The following is a 17,062-nucleotide window of genomic DNA, read 5'->3' on the forward strand; positions in this document are numbered from 1 at the left end:
AACAACAACACAACAACAACATGGAAGTTAGCAGCATCTGAAGGGGGCTCTTGTTGCTTCATCTATGTAAGAGTTGCTTTATTTTATTGTATTTATTTCCTTTGTATCCCACACTTTTCTCCAAGGAGCCTAAGGTGCCATATGTGGTTCTTCCCCTCCTTGTTCAAGCCCCACAACAGCCCTGTGAGGTAGGTTAGGCTGGGAGGCAGTGACTGGCCCAAGGTCACCCAGTGAGCTTCATGGTCCAGTAGGGATTTGAACCCTGATCTCCCAGGACTCTAACCACTACACCACACACAGTAGGATTTAATAATGGAATATTCTATGCAATTTACGTGCATAGGATGCTAGCCTTGCAAGGCATTATAATGTATGTGTGAGAATCATATAGTGCTCTAGAGATCTGCGCAGGTTATATAACAAATGATTCTGTTGTGGAAGAAAGCTGAAGTCAATACGGTCATTTTTGTCAGAGAATAATGCTTTCAAAGAGCAGGAAGTATGCCTCAGAGTATTATTACTATAGAAGGCAATATAATTCCAGCAGATCTAGTCAGTTTAAATAAATCCATTAGGCTCAAGTGCTCTGCATTTAATTTGCTGCGAAAAAGCACTATTTAACTCTATTTTAAGATGCTGGATAGAAAGGCTGAAAATTTAAAATGTTTTTATTTCTAGAGGAAATGCTAGTCAGTCCACCTGCTTGTCTGCCACTCACTCACTCACTCACTCACTCACTCACTCACAAAAAGGACCTAAGGGCAGACTTCCCCAACCTGATGCCCTCCTGATTTTTTGGACTACACATCCCATCAACCGAGTCAATGTGGCCAATGCTGGCCAGAGCTGATGGGAATTAAGTTTGATGCACCTAGAGGAAACCAAGTTGGGGAAGGCTGACCTATGGAAATCACAGCAATGCAAGAACATTGTGATGTTGATGTGATGAAGCCTTTAAGAATGTTTACACCAGATGTGGTTGGTTTGCAGAAGATAAATTATTTCACCTTCTGCTGGAGAGATGTTCTTAGAGAAGGGAGATCTTGGTAGACACAAGCACCCCTCAAGCTTCATTATGAAACCAATCTACCAACTATTTTGAAGTGATAGTATTAAGCAAGTAATTGTTTAGTTGAGCAGTTTTCCATTAGAGAAGAACTGCTAAACCAATATCCTCAGATTTAATGACTGGAGGAAAACTATCATTGGATTGTGACATTATTTAAATTTAATTCACATCACCTACTGGCTTTGGCTAGATCAGACCAAAGGTCCAGGTAGTTCAGCTTTCTGTCTTCAACAGCCAAATGCTTTAAGAGGCCACAAGCAGAGCATGTTGGAAAAACTGGGCCTCTTTATTCAGAGGTTGCTACTCAAATTACAAGATGCTGGAGGCAAACAACCCAGGGCAGTGGTATAGTGGACAGGGAATTCAGGGAACACAACTCTGGTACTTCTTTCACAACAATAAAATTTTGACTGTTCGACAGTGGAATTTGCTGCCAAGGAGTGTGGTGGAGTCTCCTTCTTTGGAGGTCTTTAAGCAGAGGCTTGACAACCATATGTCAGGAGTGCTCTGATGGTGTTTCCTGCTTGGCAGGGGGTTGGACTCGATGGCCCTTGTGGTCTCTTCCAACTCTATGATTCTATGATTCTAAGAACAATGATGTCATCTGCTGAAGTGGTGTTTGGCCACATCCACACCATAAATTTAATGCACATTTAAATTTAAGTATTGGGAACTGCAGTCTGTTAAGCGTGCTGGGAATTGTAGCCCTGTGAGGGTAAATTATAGTTCCTAGGAATCTTTGGGGAAGCCACATGCTTTAAATGTATTGTATGGATGTGACCATTCTCGGTGTAGGAAACTTGGGCAATTAGAGGACAGGCCTGACTTGACACACAGTCCCTTTTTTAGGTCGCCTAGGCTCAGTTAATGATTGACCCAAAGGCTGTTCAGGGATTTGATCATAGCTGACCAGGGATCTGAAGTCATGTCTTCATAAGCAAAGTCCAGCAGGCTAACCATTACACCACCCTTTGCCAGTTCACTCTATGGGATAGATGGATGGATAGATAGATAGATAGATAGATAGATAGATAGATAGATAGATATAGATGGATGGATAGATAGATAGATAGATAGATAGATAGATAGATAGATAGATAGATAGATAGACAGACACAGCTGCCTGCAACCCTTTGGGACATTGTTATGGAATTCTTGGGCTATGAGGACCCCCATGACATCAGCTTCTGCGTTGCAACATTTCCCACAACACCACTGCCCAGCCACTGATAGTCCTGTCCTCTTTAAACACATAAGCATATATAGAAATGCACTTTTTATCCAGTTGGGCTAACAAGCCAAACTAATCTCAGTTTTTACGCTAGTAGCAGCTGCCTCGAGTTGCAGCTAAACGTTTCACTGATAGTGGAATAGCCTTAATTAAAAGCCAATTAGTCATGGACATTACTTTGAGGTCCAACAATATGCAGTCTTCTCTGCTTCTAGATATTCCCTCTTTCATGCTTCTCATTATCTTCAACACAAAAGCCTTAAAATGAATGTGGTCTATTTGGCTGTCTCTATGGAAACCTTGCTATACTGCATGGTACACACGCACTTCTCAGAGCCAGCCTCTCCTATGATCTTTGCTCCACACAGACGTACTGCTTATTCACTCTTCTTCGATGTTTAGGAGATGTTTTATGAATGCTAATGAAAAAGAGCCAAGCCCAGATTTTTTTTGGTGGGGGGGGAATGACAGAGGTTCAATGAGATTTATAGTGCTTGCCTTAGACATTTTTACATCTAAAGCAAAAAAAGCTAAAGCTGTTCATTAAGAACACACACACACACACTTGTGGAATGAGAATTTGTATGCAAAAAACAGACAGCCCTTTTTGAAATTTACCACCTAGATTGTGGCTTCCCCTCACTTTGCGGTGAAGCAGGTCTTGGAAATTTGCAATGGACTGGTACAGACATTCAGGCCTATGCTTGACCTAGCATATGACACATCTGAAAGCCTCTCTTTTGGGAAGGGGAAAGATCACGTATTTGGCAACCCAGCCAGATGGGTGGGGTATAAATATATTATTATTATTATTATTATTATTATTATTATTATTATTATTATTATTATTATTATTATTTATTATCATCTATCTTATGCTATATCCAGCTTCTGCAAGATACTGAATTTAATGCTGCAAAATATATTAGGCAAAACCAGTAAAACAAGGGCTCCTTGGTGCATGTGCTCTAACAGAGAGAGGGAAAGAATGAGAGTTAGCTAGCTAAAGCAAATAAGGCACTGTGGGTAAGTGAAAAAAAGTAAATATCTAAGTAAATGTGTCCAAAACCTCATTTTTCCCTAGAGCAGGGTTGTAACTGGGAGAGGGGGCTTAGAGGTCTAGGTCTCTTAGGGGTATTCCAGGGCCTTGCCTACAATTTTCAGCTTTCTATAAGGCTGGCGGAGAGTGGTTCTAGCCTTTTCACTTATTGTGGCATCAGAAAAAAGCATGTAGGCAATATCCACCCACATCTGGTTGGGTGCCCATTGGGAATGGCACGGCAGAAATCAGGAAGGACAACAGTAATTGGAGTCATGACAGACGGAGCCAGTGAGTTCTAGTTTTGTCCCCATCCTCCCAGCTGAGTTCTACTCCTGAGACTGAGGAGCTAGGAGGAAGCTGACAGCCAGAGCCACTGCCTGGACTTAGTTGTAAGTAATAAGGCAGGCAAGGTGAGAGGCTGGCTGATGGCCAAGTGAGATTGGTGGGACGGTGCCCCACTTGCCCTAATGAACCAACCTCCACTGCCCTCATGAATACTGACATTTGGACCTTCTCTTTGTAGCTGGCCTGGACATCATTTAACTCTTCAAGGTGAGCATAACTCAACAGCCATGTATAGCAGCTAGACTTTAGGAGCTTGGAAAGTCCTGTTTTTGCTGTCTGCCTGTGACTGCAAAAACAACTGAGTTGCCAAGCACCTGGAAGGATGCAGTATTATCTCCAGACTTAGATGATGTCAGAAGAAGGTACATTCTCCATCCTAAAGTCTTCTGAACAAGGCGATAATTGTTCACACTGAATCACTTCATACTGTCTGATACAAGTTCACAATATTTTTATTATTTCTAAAATATATTTCATTCATTTTTCAAAATAACATGGAATAAAACTTTAGGATAATATTCAGCTTTTATTTATTTATTTATTTATTATCAATCAATCAATCTGGGACTCCACCACCCAATGGCAGTCAGTACGGTCAAATCCTAAAAAGGTTAACTACATATGGTGAGAAGGGTTATTTTTCATTACGACATTGAATGCATGGATAGCGTTCAACTCAATTATAGCCAGAATCCCCAGTTTGAGAAACCGGAATGAGCAGAAGGAACCATTAAACTATGAAATGTTCAAATACATCTGTTAAAAAAGATTTTCACTCTGGCATGTGATGCTCAGTGTTAAACTTTAATTTGTGGGGTTTTCTTTGCATGCCCAAACAGTTTTTAGAAACTGTTACAAATGCCTCCATAGTGTTCCAGCTCTGAAAATTCCAGATGAAATACAAATGTACTACCTTCACTCCATAATAACTGTAATATTTTGTTTATTTGCATTGCAGGGGCAGAGTTAGTTGTTGTTGGTATTTTTGGCAGGGGTCTCTTTTTGATGCACTTCAAATTCTGCGGGACCGTACAATTGCTGAAGAACATCACACGTGTGACATTGAAACCCCCCCCCCAATTGCCTTCGCAGGCTGGCGCCTCCGGGTCCAAGAGTCTGTGACACGGCCCTGACTAGCAAATTGTGGCTTTCCCATAGTGTCCAAACTGGGCCACTGCTAACATGAACTGCACAAGCTGCTGTCAGCATATACCGTATTTTTCGCCCTATAGGACGCACCGGCCCATAGGACGCACCTATTTTTTGAGGGGGGAAATCAAAGGAAAAAATTTGATTTCCCCCCAGATTTGCGCAGCCATCCCCAAGCTAGAAGAGGGAGACGGAGCACTTCGTCTCCCTCTTCTGCCTTCAGGGACAGCCTCCCAAGCCTCTGTGGGGCAGCGCACTGCGCTGCCCAGCAGAGGCTTTGCGCAACTATCCCAAGCTAGAAGAGGGAGATGGAGTGCTCTGTCTCCCTCTTCTGCCTTCAGGGACAGCTTGGCCCGCTATCCCCCGAGCTTGTGGGGCTGGCGGGGGGAGAAGCAGGCTTGCTGCTCCCCCCGCCAGCCTCCAGATCAGGTCAGGGAATAGCGGGATGGCGGCGCTCCGCCATCCCCCTATCCCCCGAGCTTGTGGGGATGGCGGGGGGGAGAAGCAGGCTTGCTTCTCCGCCCGCCAGCCTCCAGATCAGGTCGGGGAATAGGGGGATGGCGGAGCGCTGCCATCCCGCTATTCCCCGACCTGATCTGGAGGTTGTGGGGCTGGTGGGGGGGAGAAGCAGGCTTGCTTCTCCCACCCCCAGCCTCCAGATCAGGTCGGGGAATAGCGGGATGGCGGAGCGCCGCCATCCCGCTATTCCCCGACCTGATCTGGAGGTTGTGGGGCTGGCGGGGGGGAGAAGCAGGCTTGCTTCTCCCACCCCCAGCCTCCAGATCAGGTCGGGGAATAGCGGGATGGCGGAGCGCCGCCATCCCGCTATTCCCCGACCTGATCTGGAGGTTGTGGGGCTGGCGGGGGGGGAGAAGCAGGCTTGCTTCTCCCACCCCCAGCCTCCAGATCAGGTCGGGGAATAGCGGGATGGCGGACCGCTGCCATCCCGCTATTCCCCGACCTGATCTGGAGGTTGTGGGGCTGGTGGGGGGGAGAAGCAGGCTTGCTTCTCCCACCCCCAGCCTCCAGATCAGGTCGGGGAATAGCTGGATGGCGGAGCGCCGCCATCCCGCTATCCCCGACCTGATCTGGAGGTTGTGGGGCTGGCGGGGGGGGAGAAGCAGGCTTGCTTCTCCCACCCCCAGCCTCCAGATCAGGTTGGGGAATAGCGGGATGGCGGAGCGCCGCCATCCCGCTATTCCCCGACCTGATCTGGAGGTTGTGGGGCTGGCGGGGGGGAGAAGCAGGCTTGCTTCTCCCTCCCCCAGCCTCCAGATCAGGTCGGGGAATAGCGGGATGGCGGCGCTTCGCCATCCCCCTATCCCCCGAGCTTGTGGGGCTGGCGGGGGGGGAGAAGCAGGCTTGCTTCTCCCCCCGCCAGCCTCCAGATCAGGTCGGGGAATAGCGGGGTGGCGGCTCTGCGCCTCCCCGCTGTCCCCAGCTTTTGGGTGCAGGCTGCTGCCCGCAAGCCTTGCGAGCCCGCGGGACATCCCGCCGGGCTTGCAAGACTTGGGATAGCTTCCTGAAGCCTGGAGAGCGAGAGGGGTCGGTGCGCACGGACCCCTCTCGCTCTCCAGGCTTCAGCGAAAGCCTGCATTCGCCCCATAGGACGCACCCAGATTTCCCCTTCATTTTTGGAGGGGAAAAAGTGCGTCTTATAGGGCGAAAAATACGGTACAGAGCAAACTGTTCCAACATCTGCCAGTGCAAGCATATCCTTAGTGAAGCTGCTTGGGTGTTATGGAGCATCCGGCCATGCAAAGTGTTTATTTGGCTTTCTCTCCATTTGGCTTATTTTGTCTGTTTCCCTTTGTGGGTTTTTTTCAGGTTGGAAGTCCTGAAGCACCAGCTTCCTTCGCAAGGCAGCTCGGACCAGAAGACAGCAGTGGCTGGTGGCCAATATGCCTCATCGGTTGCACAGCGAGATAGAAGTTCACCCACGGGAGGTGCAGGGATGTCAGAGAATGGTATGGAAACTCGGTGCGCGTGTGGTACAATGGCCACCAGCTTGGATGGCTTTAAAATAGGTTTAGACAAATTCATGGAGAAGGCTATCCATGGACCAGCCATGCTCTGCCTCCATGATCAGAGCCACTAATGTTTCTGAATACCAGTTGCTGGAAACATCAGTAAGGGTGTTTAATTTAAGAATTAAATTGCCCCAGCTAGTTCTGGTGAAAAGGCTCTTGTGCTTGCAGGTTTCCTACAGGCATCTAGTTGGCCACAGTGAGAACAGGATGCTCATCTAGATGGGCCATTGTCCTGACCCTGCAAGCTCTTTTTATCTTCTTAAAGGAGTGCACCATTTAGACTGAGCCATTTTTTTGAGCAGCCATTTTGTGAGGGGACCATTTTGTGTGGTGATCTTCTGTATTAGCTCACGAGGAGGCAGCCATCCCAAGGAGCAACATAACGTTCCCTCCCAAAAAGATGGCAGTTTCATTTGCACCGTCTTTCTTGGGCTGCATAGAATTCTGTTTTCACCAGAACTAGCTGGGGCAATTTAATTCTAGTGGGTTTCTTCTGGCTTGCGAGCATGATGTGCTGCTGCTTGCTTTCAGATACTGGCCATGAACTTCAGGCACTGTCTGCTTCAAGAAAGCATTTTTGCAGTCCTTTTCCGAATGGAAAACGCATTTAGCACATTATTCATTAACCACATTCATAAAGAGAGTGCTCTGTGTTTGGGAGTCTTTGCCTGTTATCTGACAGGCGATACAGAGTTCTTATTCATGTCTGCAGGTTCACCAGAACTGCCTCGTTAATATTTTTCCAAAGCAGTGCTAGAGAGAAAAAAACACTTGCAGTATTCCACCGTCACCCCTTTTCCAATTTGTTCCCCATTCCTCCTTTGAAATGCATTGGAGAGTTTCATGTGAGTTTATGCCACTGCAGCAAAGTGGCCGTGGCACAAGAGCCTCACTCTGAAGAAGGACCCTAGGTCATTTTCTCAGAGAGTCATTTGTCATCAGCACTTCACTGTGGCGGCTTATGCTGTTTAAAGTTTAAAAATGACTTGGAAAACTTTTAAACAGTTGGCAGCAACCATTCTAGTCAGCAACAGACTGCTCCATGGCCAGCAGGCATATCCTACCCCAGCTGTCTCTGCTGAGCACAGGACAGGCCGCTGACGGCAGGGCAGGGGGAGCAGATTGGCTGGTGGAAGCAGCAGATGGATGCCAACCAGTAACAGGCAGCCCTGTGACCAGCTGACAGCCGTGTGTGTGTGTGTGTTTTGTGAGGAAGGGCGATGTTACCATCCACCACCCTTCCCAATCCACTAAGAGGGTATCCTGAATCAGATCATAGTTCACCACTTTCTGGGAAAGCTAGAAGAGTCTAAGCTGAGTCCCATTTCTCTACGTTAAAGCACTGCTTTAACAGTTATTGGCAGCCCCTTCAATAGCTGAACACATTCGTGCAGAAGTGAGGAGTATCTCCTTGAGTAGTAGGTGGCAGACAGGATGAAGCACAGAGGGCAAGACTGTTAATAGGGCAAGACTGGAGCATGATGAGAAATGTGTATGTTATAAAACGGATTACATGTGCTCAGTTTTATATGGGAATCCCAGACAGGCTGAAATCTCAGTTGATACAGCTCAGTGAGTGGGATTTTACTTCTTTTCCTGTCTTTGTTCCCCCATTGCTAACTTAAGTTTAGTAATCTCACTGCCAGCAACAAGAGCAACATTTGAGGAACTTCCAGACAGCGTATTTACCATTTTCAATAGTTATGATTCAAGCTGGTGTTTGGGTTTTTAAAAAAGTGAAGCCCTGTGCAGGAAAAAATGACGGCAACAACACTATCATCCATTATCTGCCTCAGTTCTTTCTACTGAATGTAAACCTTGGTAGGGAACCATTTCAGGAACCACAGCAGACCTAGCATGCCTTGCCTTGTTCCCAATAAAAGGGAATTGCTTCAGTGACACTCAGTGACAATTACATTGAAGCCATTTCCTTTTGCTGGCAGCAAACCTGTGTAAATTAGGGGTTTATACTCGTTGCATGTGAATAACCGTACAGACATACAGCTTAATGACTTGTGTACATGGGAACACAGATTGTACACTCTTTGAATGTAAAATGGCAACACCCTTCTAGCTATTTGCATAAGAAGAATCTTCACACTGTGCTTCTGGCTGAGATGATGTAGCCTAAAACTAAGCTTAAAGTTTGGTGTGCTTTGACTAGCTCCAGAGCACAGACATGAAAGTAAGGAAACTTTCCCCAGTCTTGCAGGATGAACTACATTTTACCACAGTGCAAATCCCACAGTGCTTGCCTCTTTTGGTATTCCCTTTAGCTGCTGTTAATTCTTGCAGTCAGACAGAAGCAGTGTCAGTCAGCTTAAGAACTAATCAGGAGTGACAAGGTACTGTATCTGAAGAAGAGGCTTGAAATCTAAACGTTCAGCTTCAAGGTCATGCCATGTCAAACTAAGTGAAAAGCGTCAGCATAAACAACTGTTTGGTAAATGGAAGACTTGCAAATGAGAAATAATAATACTGGATCATGTCTTTTAGCGTACTGTGGGCTAATGCGGTCAGCAGTTTGCAGAACAAACCCATGCAGCAAAGATATTTCCATTCTTGGGCAGGGGTGAGGGACAAGAATGATTGTTTAGCTGTGCAGGCAGGAAGGCTGCTTATAAGTTCATGCCTCCTGCATGTTTGTAAAGAGCTAATCTGGGTGTCTACTGTACCCCAGCGACTCCTAAAACAAAAATGTAATCTTGGAGGTCAGCCTCATCATTGGCTTGTGGGTCAATCTTCTCTGCTTGATCCGCCATTGACCATTCTTCTTTGAACTCTTGTTACCAAGAAAAGTAGACTGCTGCCTGGAGCATTTTAAACTGATCTATCGCCAGGGTGAGCTGGCAGATGATGGGGATGGGGCAGCAAGGTACTGGGAGGACAGAGTCGTGAATGCCACGTAGTCTGCCCTGCTCTGCCCTTCCCAACCTTGCCTACTGCCCTCTGGTGCAATGGAAGACGTTGCAAGTACTGAAATAAGATTAAACTGCAAGTCTGGTTGGCAGCTGTACATGGAACTGGGGTGGGAGCAGGGGAAAGCTTGCCCTTTGCCTCAGGCAGCAAAATGTCTTGAGCCAGCCCTGTCTATCACAGCTAGAAGAGCAGTGAGGATTTGTGTAGTACCAAAAAAGAGAGGATTTATGAGGGAAAGGGAGATGTGGGGGGGAAATTTGCATCCATAGCAATAAGGATGCAGGCTTGTAGTACAGTATTCTCACTCTGCTCTTTTCTGTTGTTATCCTGCAGTCAGTTGTTTTGTTAAGCTCCTGCTACCATGTTTCTGTGTTTGCTGTTAATCAAGAGTTGGGAGTTACATTGAAATGGAAGGCTGTATTTCTTCAGAATGACACTCCTCCCCCACGCTTTACGCTTTGTGCTATGTCACTTCCTGGCAGAGGGCGTGTCCCGTGAAATGATGTCTTTCCCCTGTGCCACCGACTTTCTCCTCCTGTCTGAGTTTCTGACTCTCTCACTTAGTTTCGCACACTGTGTGTGTGTGTGTGTGTGTGTGTGTGTGTGTGTGTGTGTTGTTGCAGTAGAAGAGGAGGAAAGTTTACATGACACAGTAACTTCTTTTCTGCTAAACTGGTCAAACTGTATTGGCTTCTTGTTCATTTGTTTGTTTTACAACAGTGCCCTCTCCTGGGCAGCATGAAAATTGTTCAGCATGTCTCATCGCTGGCAGCAAAATATGCATAGGAAGATATTAGAAGTCACCCCCTTCCCCCCCCCCACCTTCCACTACCACTCTATGCTGCTTTCACCGTCAACCCAGCCTTGTGCCATCTCTTTTAAATGCCTGTCAAACAATTGGTACAAAACAACAAGCATGAGACATGATGCAAGAGGCTTCATTTCAAAATATCGTAGCTGAACATCTCTCACTGCCCACAACACTAGTCATTTATTTATTGCATTTGTAGCCTAAACCTTTCACCAGGAGGCCTTATGGCAGCATCTGCTATAAAAGGCAGCAAAATTGCAAGAACTGTACAAAACAGCAAAATGAGAATGGCCAATAAAACAACAGGACCAGAGAGTGAAAACTAGATAAAAGCAGCAAATAAAGCTGTTAAACTGGGTCATGGATATCACTTAAAGCAACAAAAGAACTAGGTGGAATTTGGCCCCTCAAAGTTAGCAAAGGCAATGCCAGGCCAACATATTTAGGGAAGGAGACAATTTTGTCACTGCCACACACAAAAAAGACTCTCCTCCAGCTGGTCAACTAACCTCTGAAGTCAGGAACACCCAGAGAAGGGGCTCTGATATGGTCTTTATTATGCTTGGAGTGAGACCTTACTGTTGTCAATTGACATTGTCCATCTGCTGTTGTCAACCCAGCCCTTGCAGACACAGTTCTACTTTAGATTCTCGTTATTTCATTGGGTTCCTAACACTTTGCCTTTCCATTTGGGAGCCTTATATTCTCTGTGGTTTCAGTCTCTTTCTGCAGATGGATCAAACTAGCACATTTTTGAACCTGAAATGTAAAAGATGCCACGAATATACATGCACATCAAATTCCACAGCTCTGTCTTAATGTTAAAGAGAGGCATCAAGTGTCAAACCGGCATAGAAAGAAAAAGGGAAAAACACCAAACAGGCTCGTTAAAGCAGAAGCCCCGTCTTGCTCAGCCAAGTACTGAGCAGCGGCAATGCAGGTGACGGCTGATGGAACTCATTCTTTTAGCATATGTGGCAGAGATTCATCTCTCGAGAAGAAGGCTGTTTGTATTTCCCTAGCGACACGTACTGTGATTAGCGGAAAAACCTAGCACTCCAGTTTGCAAAACAGCTACTTGCGATGAATGTGTGAGTAATGGCCAGCAGCACTCTTCCAACTCCAGTCTGTAAGGAAATCCATGTCTATAAAGCAGGCAATTATCTTAATCCCTCAGCCTATTTCTTTCTCCCTTGTGAATACACCCACATAGCCGGAATTGGAGTGACGCTACCTAAAAGCTGCAAGCCTCTCCTCCTTTGCGAGCTTCTGTAACTTGACAGTGTTGCAAAAATACGGTCCTTCCTCTGTGTCCCCACTGCGGAAGCTCTGCTTCACACCCTGCTCACCACTTGCTGGCCCCCCTGCTGCACTGACTTTTCTGCCTGCTCTTCTATTGCCTCACCTCAGAAACCTCATCAGGAGGGCTTTAAACTGACTAATGTGGGGGAGGGAGACAGTGCTCCTGAAGGTAGGAGTCTATCAATTGATGAAGATGATCATCCAAATGTCATAGACCAAATGGAGCAAACAGCACGCAGACCTAGTGGTGGGAGGAAAAAATCCTTAAATAAGAGACATGGGGGAATGATTAATGGACTTCAATGTCTGTACACTAATGCGCAAAGCATGGGAAATAAACAAGATGAGCTTGAGCTCTTGGTACAGCAAACTAAATGTGACATAATAGGCATCATTGAAACCTGGTGGGATAAGTCCCACGATTGGAATGTAATAATGGGGGGATACAATCTATTTCGGAGAAACAGACCAGACAAGAAAGGAGGAGGAGTGGCGTTATATGTCAGGGATGTGTATACCTGTGAAGAGATCCAAGATTTAGAACCTCAAAGCCAAAGTGAGAGCATTTGGGTCAAAATTAAGGGAGAGAAGAATAACAGAGACCTCATTGTGGGAGTTTACTATAGATCCCCAAGCCAAACGGAGGACATAGATGATGCCTTCCTGGAACAGATGGCCAAGCACGCAAAAGGAAGGGAGATAGTAGTAATGGGGGACTTCAATTACCCGGATATTTGTTGGATGTCAAACTCAGCCAAGAGCATAAGGTCAAACAGATTCCTCACTGGCCTTGCAGACAACTTCATTGTCCAGAAAGTGGGAGAAGCAACAAGAGGAACAGCCATTTTAGATCTGGTCCTAACCAATGTTGATGATCTGGTTAGTGGGGTAGAAGTGGAAGGATCATTAGGCGCGAGTGATCATGCTCTTCTGAAGTTTACTATACAGCGGAAAGGAGCAGCCAAGCATACTAGGACTCAATTTCTTGACTTTAAGAAAGCCGACTTCATAAAACTTCGGGAAGTGCTGGGTGAGATCCCATGGACAGTAATACTAAAAGGAAAGGGAGTTCATGATGGCTGGGAGTTTGTTAAGAGGGAGATAGTAAAAGCACAACGTCAGGCAATACCAATGAGATGGAAACATGGAAGGTGCCTAAAGAAGCCAGGGTGGCTATCTAAAGAACTTTTAACTGAGTTAAGATTAAAAAAGGATGTGTACAAAAAATGGAAAAGGGGGGAAACCACCAAAGAGGAATTCAAACAAATAGCCAGCACGTGTAGACACAAAGTCAGAAAAGCTAAAGCACAGAATGAACTCAGGCTTGCTAGAGAGGTTAAAAGCAACAAAAAAGGCTTTTATGGGTATGTTCGTAGCAAAAGGAAGAACAGAGAAACAGTGGGGTCACTCAGAGGAGAAGATGGTGAAATGCAAACAGGGGACACAGAAAGGGCTGAACTCCTCAATGCCTTCTTTGCCTCAGTCTTCTCCGATAAAGAAAACAATGCCCGACCTGAAGAATTTGGAGCAAATGATTCAGCAAAGGAAACACAGCCCAGAATAACTAAGGAGATAGTACAAGAATACTTGGCTAGTTTAGATGTATTCAAGTCTCCAGGGCCAGATGAACTGCATCCAAGAGTATTAAAAGAACTGGCAGATGTGATCTCAGAACCACTGGCAGTCATCTTTGAGAATTCCTGGAGAACAGGCGAAGTCCCGGCAGACTGGAGGAGGGCAAATGTTGTCCCTATTTTCAAAAAGGGGGAAAGAGAGGACCCAAATAATTACCGCCCAGTCAGTCTGACATCAATACCAGGGAAGATTCTGGAGTAGATCATTAAGAAAACAGTCTGTGAACACCTAGAAAGGAATGCTGTGATCACCAATAGTCAGCATGGATTTCTGAAAAATAAGTCATGTCAGACTAACCTGATCTCGTTTTTTGACAGAATTACAAGCCTGGTAGATGAAGGGAACTCAGTGGATATAGCCTACCTTGATTTCAGTAAGGCATTTGACAAGGTGCCCCATGATATTCTTGTAAAGAAGCTGGTAAAATGCGGTCTTGACTATGCTACCACTCAGTGGATTTGTAACTGGCTGACTGACCGAACCCAAAGGGTGCTCATCAATGGTTCCTCTTCATCCTGGAGAAGAGTGACTAGTGGGGTGCCACAGGGTTCTGTCTTGGGCCCGGTCTTATTCAACATCTTTATCAACGACTTGGATGATGGACTCAAGGGCATCCTGATCAAATTTGCAGATGACACCAAACTGGGAGGGGTGGCTAACACCCCAGAGGACAGGATCACACTTCAAAACGACCTTGACAGATTAGAGAACTGGGCCAAAACAAACAAGATGAATTTTAACAGGGAGAAATGTAAAGTATTGCACTTGGGCAAAAAAAATGAGAGGCACAAATACAAGATGGGTGACACCTGGCTTGAGAGCAGTACATGTGAAAAGGATCTAGGAGTCTTGGTTGACCACAAACTTGACATGAGCCAACAGTGTGACGCGGCAGCTAAAAAAGCCAATGCAATTCTGGGCCTCATCAATAGGAGTATAGCATCTAGATCAAGGGAAGTAATAGTGCCACTGTATTCTGCTCTGGTCAGACCTCACCTGGAGTACTGTGTCCAGTTCTGGGCACCACAATTCAAGAAGGACACTGACAAACTGGAACGTGTCCAGAGGAGGGCAACCAAAATGGTCAAAGGCCTGGAAACGATGCCTTATGAGGAACGGCTAAGGGAGCTGGGCATGTTTAGCCTGGAGAAGAGGAGGTTAAGGGGTGATATGATAGCCATGTTCAAATATATAAAAGGATGTCACATAGAGGAGGGAGAAAGGTTGTTTTCTTCTGCTCCAGAGAAGCGGACACGGAGCAATGGATCCAAACTACAAGAAAGAAGATTCCACCTAAACATTAGGAAGAACTTCCTGACAGTAAGAGCTGTTCGACAGTGGAATTTGCTGCCAAGGAGTGTGGTGGAGTCTCCTACTTTGGAGGTCTTTAAGCAGAGGCTTGACAACCATATGTCAGGAGTGCTCTGATGGTGTTTCCTGCTTGGCAGGGGGTTGGACTCGATGGCCCTTGTGGTCTCTTCCAACTCTATGATTCTATGATTCTATGACCTTAATCCTCTTACCTCTGTTCAGCATTCTGCTGCTACAGAACATAGGAAGCTTCATTGTACTGAGTCAAAGCCATTGGTCCGTTTGTTGCACATTGTCTACCTTGACTGGCAGCAACACTCTAAGGTTTCAAACAGTAGCATTTCCCAGGCCCTATTGAGAGATTCAGGGATTGAATCTGGGGCATTCTGCATGCATGCAAAACAGACACTGTACCACTGAGCTTCCAACATTATTCCCTTCTCTCATCACTCTGACTATATCACTTCATAAACCCCTACGCCGGTTCCTTATCCACTACCAGACCCTGCGCAAGCTTCTTGTTCTTATCTTTAAAATTCTCCATGGCCTTGCCCCACTCCTTATTGTTATTTTATCTGTTTGTTCTTATATTCTGACTTCAGCTGCATTTAGAGGGCACTTCCGGACATTTCATTTCCTATTCATTTTTGTGCTTCACATGGCCTTTCACATACTGCAAAAGCAACCTTTGGAAATCCAGTGGAAGTTTAGTGCTCGTTTTTGTGTCAATTCATGTGCTTTTTGGGAGGGCTAGTTTTACAGTATGTTTCGGATCTGGGGGAAAGGTTGGTTTATATGAAAAACTGAGAAATATATATATGAGAGCATGGGGACAGGATGTGATGGCCGTGGGCAGGGCCAAGTACTAGGATTTGGTCCTATACTGGAACAGGGCTGAGCGGGGATCCATTCACAACCAGGAAGCATTCTCAGACTCTTTTTGGCTTGCCACTAGTAGACTCTGATGCAGAAGTTGACATAGTATTTCACTTCCTCCTGAGCAAACTCCACTGTAATGAATGGGAATGGTACTTTAGTGTGCCTTCCATTCATTTGCAAAGGGCTTAGATAGAGGCAGTTTCAGACATATTGAGCCAACTGTTCTTAATTAAGAAAGTGACAGGAGCTTGGGGTGTATTTTTTTTTTTAAAAATGTAACAGAGTCATCATTTTGGCTAAGTCTTCCCAAGGGGAAGTTCTCTTCTATCTAGTAATGAAACTTTTAGCATTTCTGCCAATTATTCATTTAAGATTACCCACTTGATCTTGCTTAAATTGAATATCATTTGAAACTACTGTTTGAAGACGGTGTTACGGTGAGCGCCGCTAGATTTTAGGAAGAGGTTGTTCTTTGTTTCCAGGGGAAGAACAAATGTTTCGTTCTGTGGAAGGCCAGGCTGCTTCTGATGAAGAAGAGGAGAAATGGTCAGGGGAACAGCAATCCCAGGTGGCTGAAGTGAAGAAACTCCTTGCTAGACTTCCCTGTTGCAGTAGCGGGTATGTCCTAACGAGAGCTTTTGTAGGACACTTCTTCATTATCTGAGAAAGCTACTGGGGGCAATTAATGATGTATTGCAGGTACAGTTGCATTTGAAGCAGAACATGCAATATGGTTGTATCAAATCAAAAGGGTGGTAGTACACTGAGTACATCAGTGATTATCCCCTGTAGTTGTAGAACATATGTTAATTAAATCCATCCGATTCAAGTAGATGTTAGGGATGAGAACGGAGCTTCCCACACTGCTTTCCCTGGCATCTACAAGGTTCAGATGGTAAATGAAATTAATCTGATTCAATGCCAGAGAGTAATGCCAAGCCCTATAATATTAGACAGCATAGCAGTGCATCCGGGGAGAACTGTGCATGCAAGCCAAGGTGTCTCTGCAGCTTCCACTGTAGTCACTCACACAACTTGACAGGAAAGCTGACCTTAAACACGAAAACCAGCTTGCCTGTGAAACCCTGTTGCTGTAGAGAAACTTCAGAGATATCTCCAGCTGCATGCCCCATGCCCCATTGTCTATGCACATAACTTTCTGGTATTGCAACTACAATTGCAATCCACAATTTGGTGAAGAAATTCTTTTACATACAAACAATTTCTTATTAGTTCTAAATTCCACATTTTATTAGCAGAATTCTTTCTCATGGCCTATTTTTCAAATGGTGGAGATTCCACAAGTATTATTATTATTATTATTATTATTATTATTATT

At 45.3% G+C, this 17,062-nt stretch overlaps 2 protein-coding genes across 17 annotated transcripts in view; one reads left to right on the forward strand and one right to left on the reverse strand.

The window, feature by feature from the left end:
- EFCC1 (EF-hand and coiled-coil domain containing 1) overlaps positions 1-17,062 on the forward strand; it is a 66,195-nt gene that overhangs the window by 33,106 nt on the left and 16,027 nt on the right. For all 8 annotated transcript variants that reach the window (XM_081176599.1, XM_081176602.1, XM_081176601.1 and 5 more), the window contains exons 3-4: positions 6,664-6,803; positions 16,206-16,341. In XM_081176599.1, the coding sequence (XP_081032725.1) occupies positions 6,664-6,803; positions 16,206-16,341 (276 nt within the window). The remainder of the gene's footprint in view (positions 1-6,663; positions 6,804-16,205; positions 16,342-17,062) is intronic.
- The window catches only part of LOC308577174 (uncharacterized protein), a 105,043-nt gene that overhangs the window by 9,300 nt on the left and 78,681 nt on the right, over positions 1-17,062 (reverse strand). The window lies entirely within an intron of this gene.

Source organism: Podarcis bocagei, assembly GCF_964188305.1.
Source record: "Podarcis bocagei genome assembly, chromosome: 2".
NCBI classification, from domain to species: domain Eukaryota; kingdom Metazoa; phylum Chordata; class Lepidosauria; order Squamata; family Lacertidae; genus Podarcis; species Podarcis bocagei.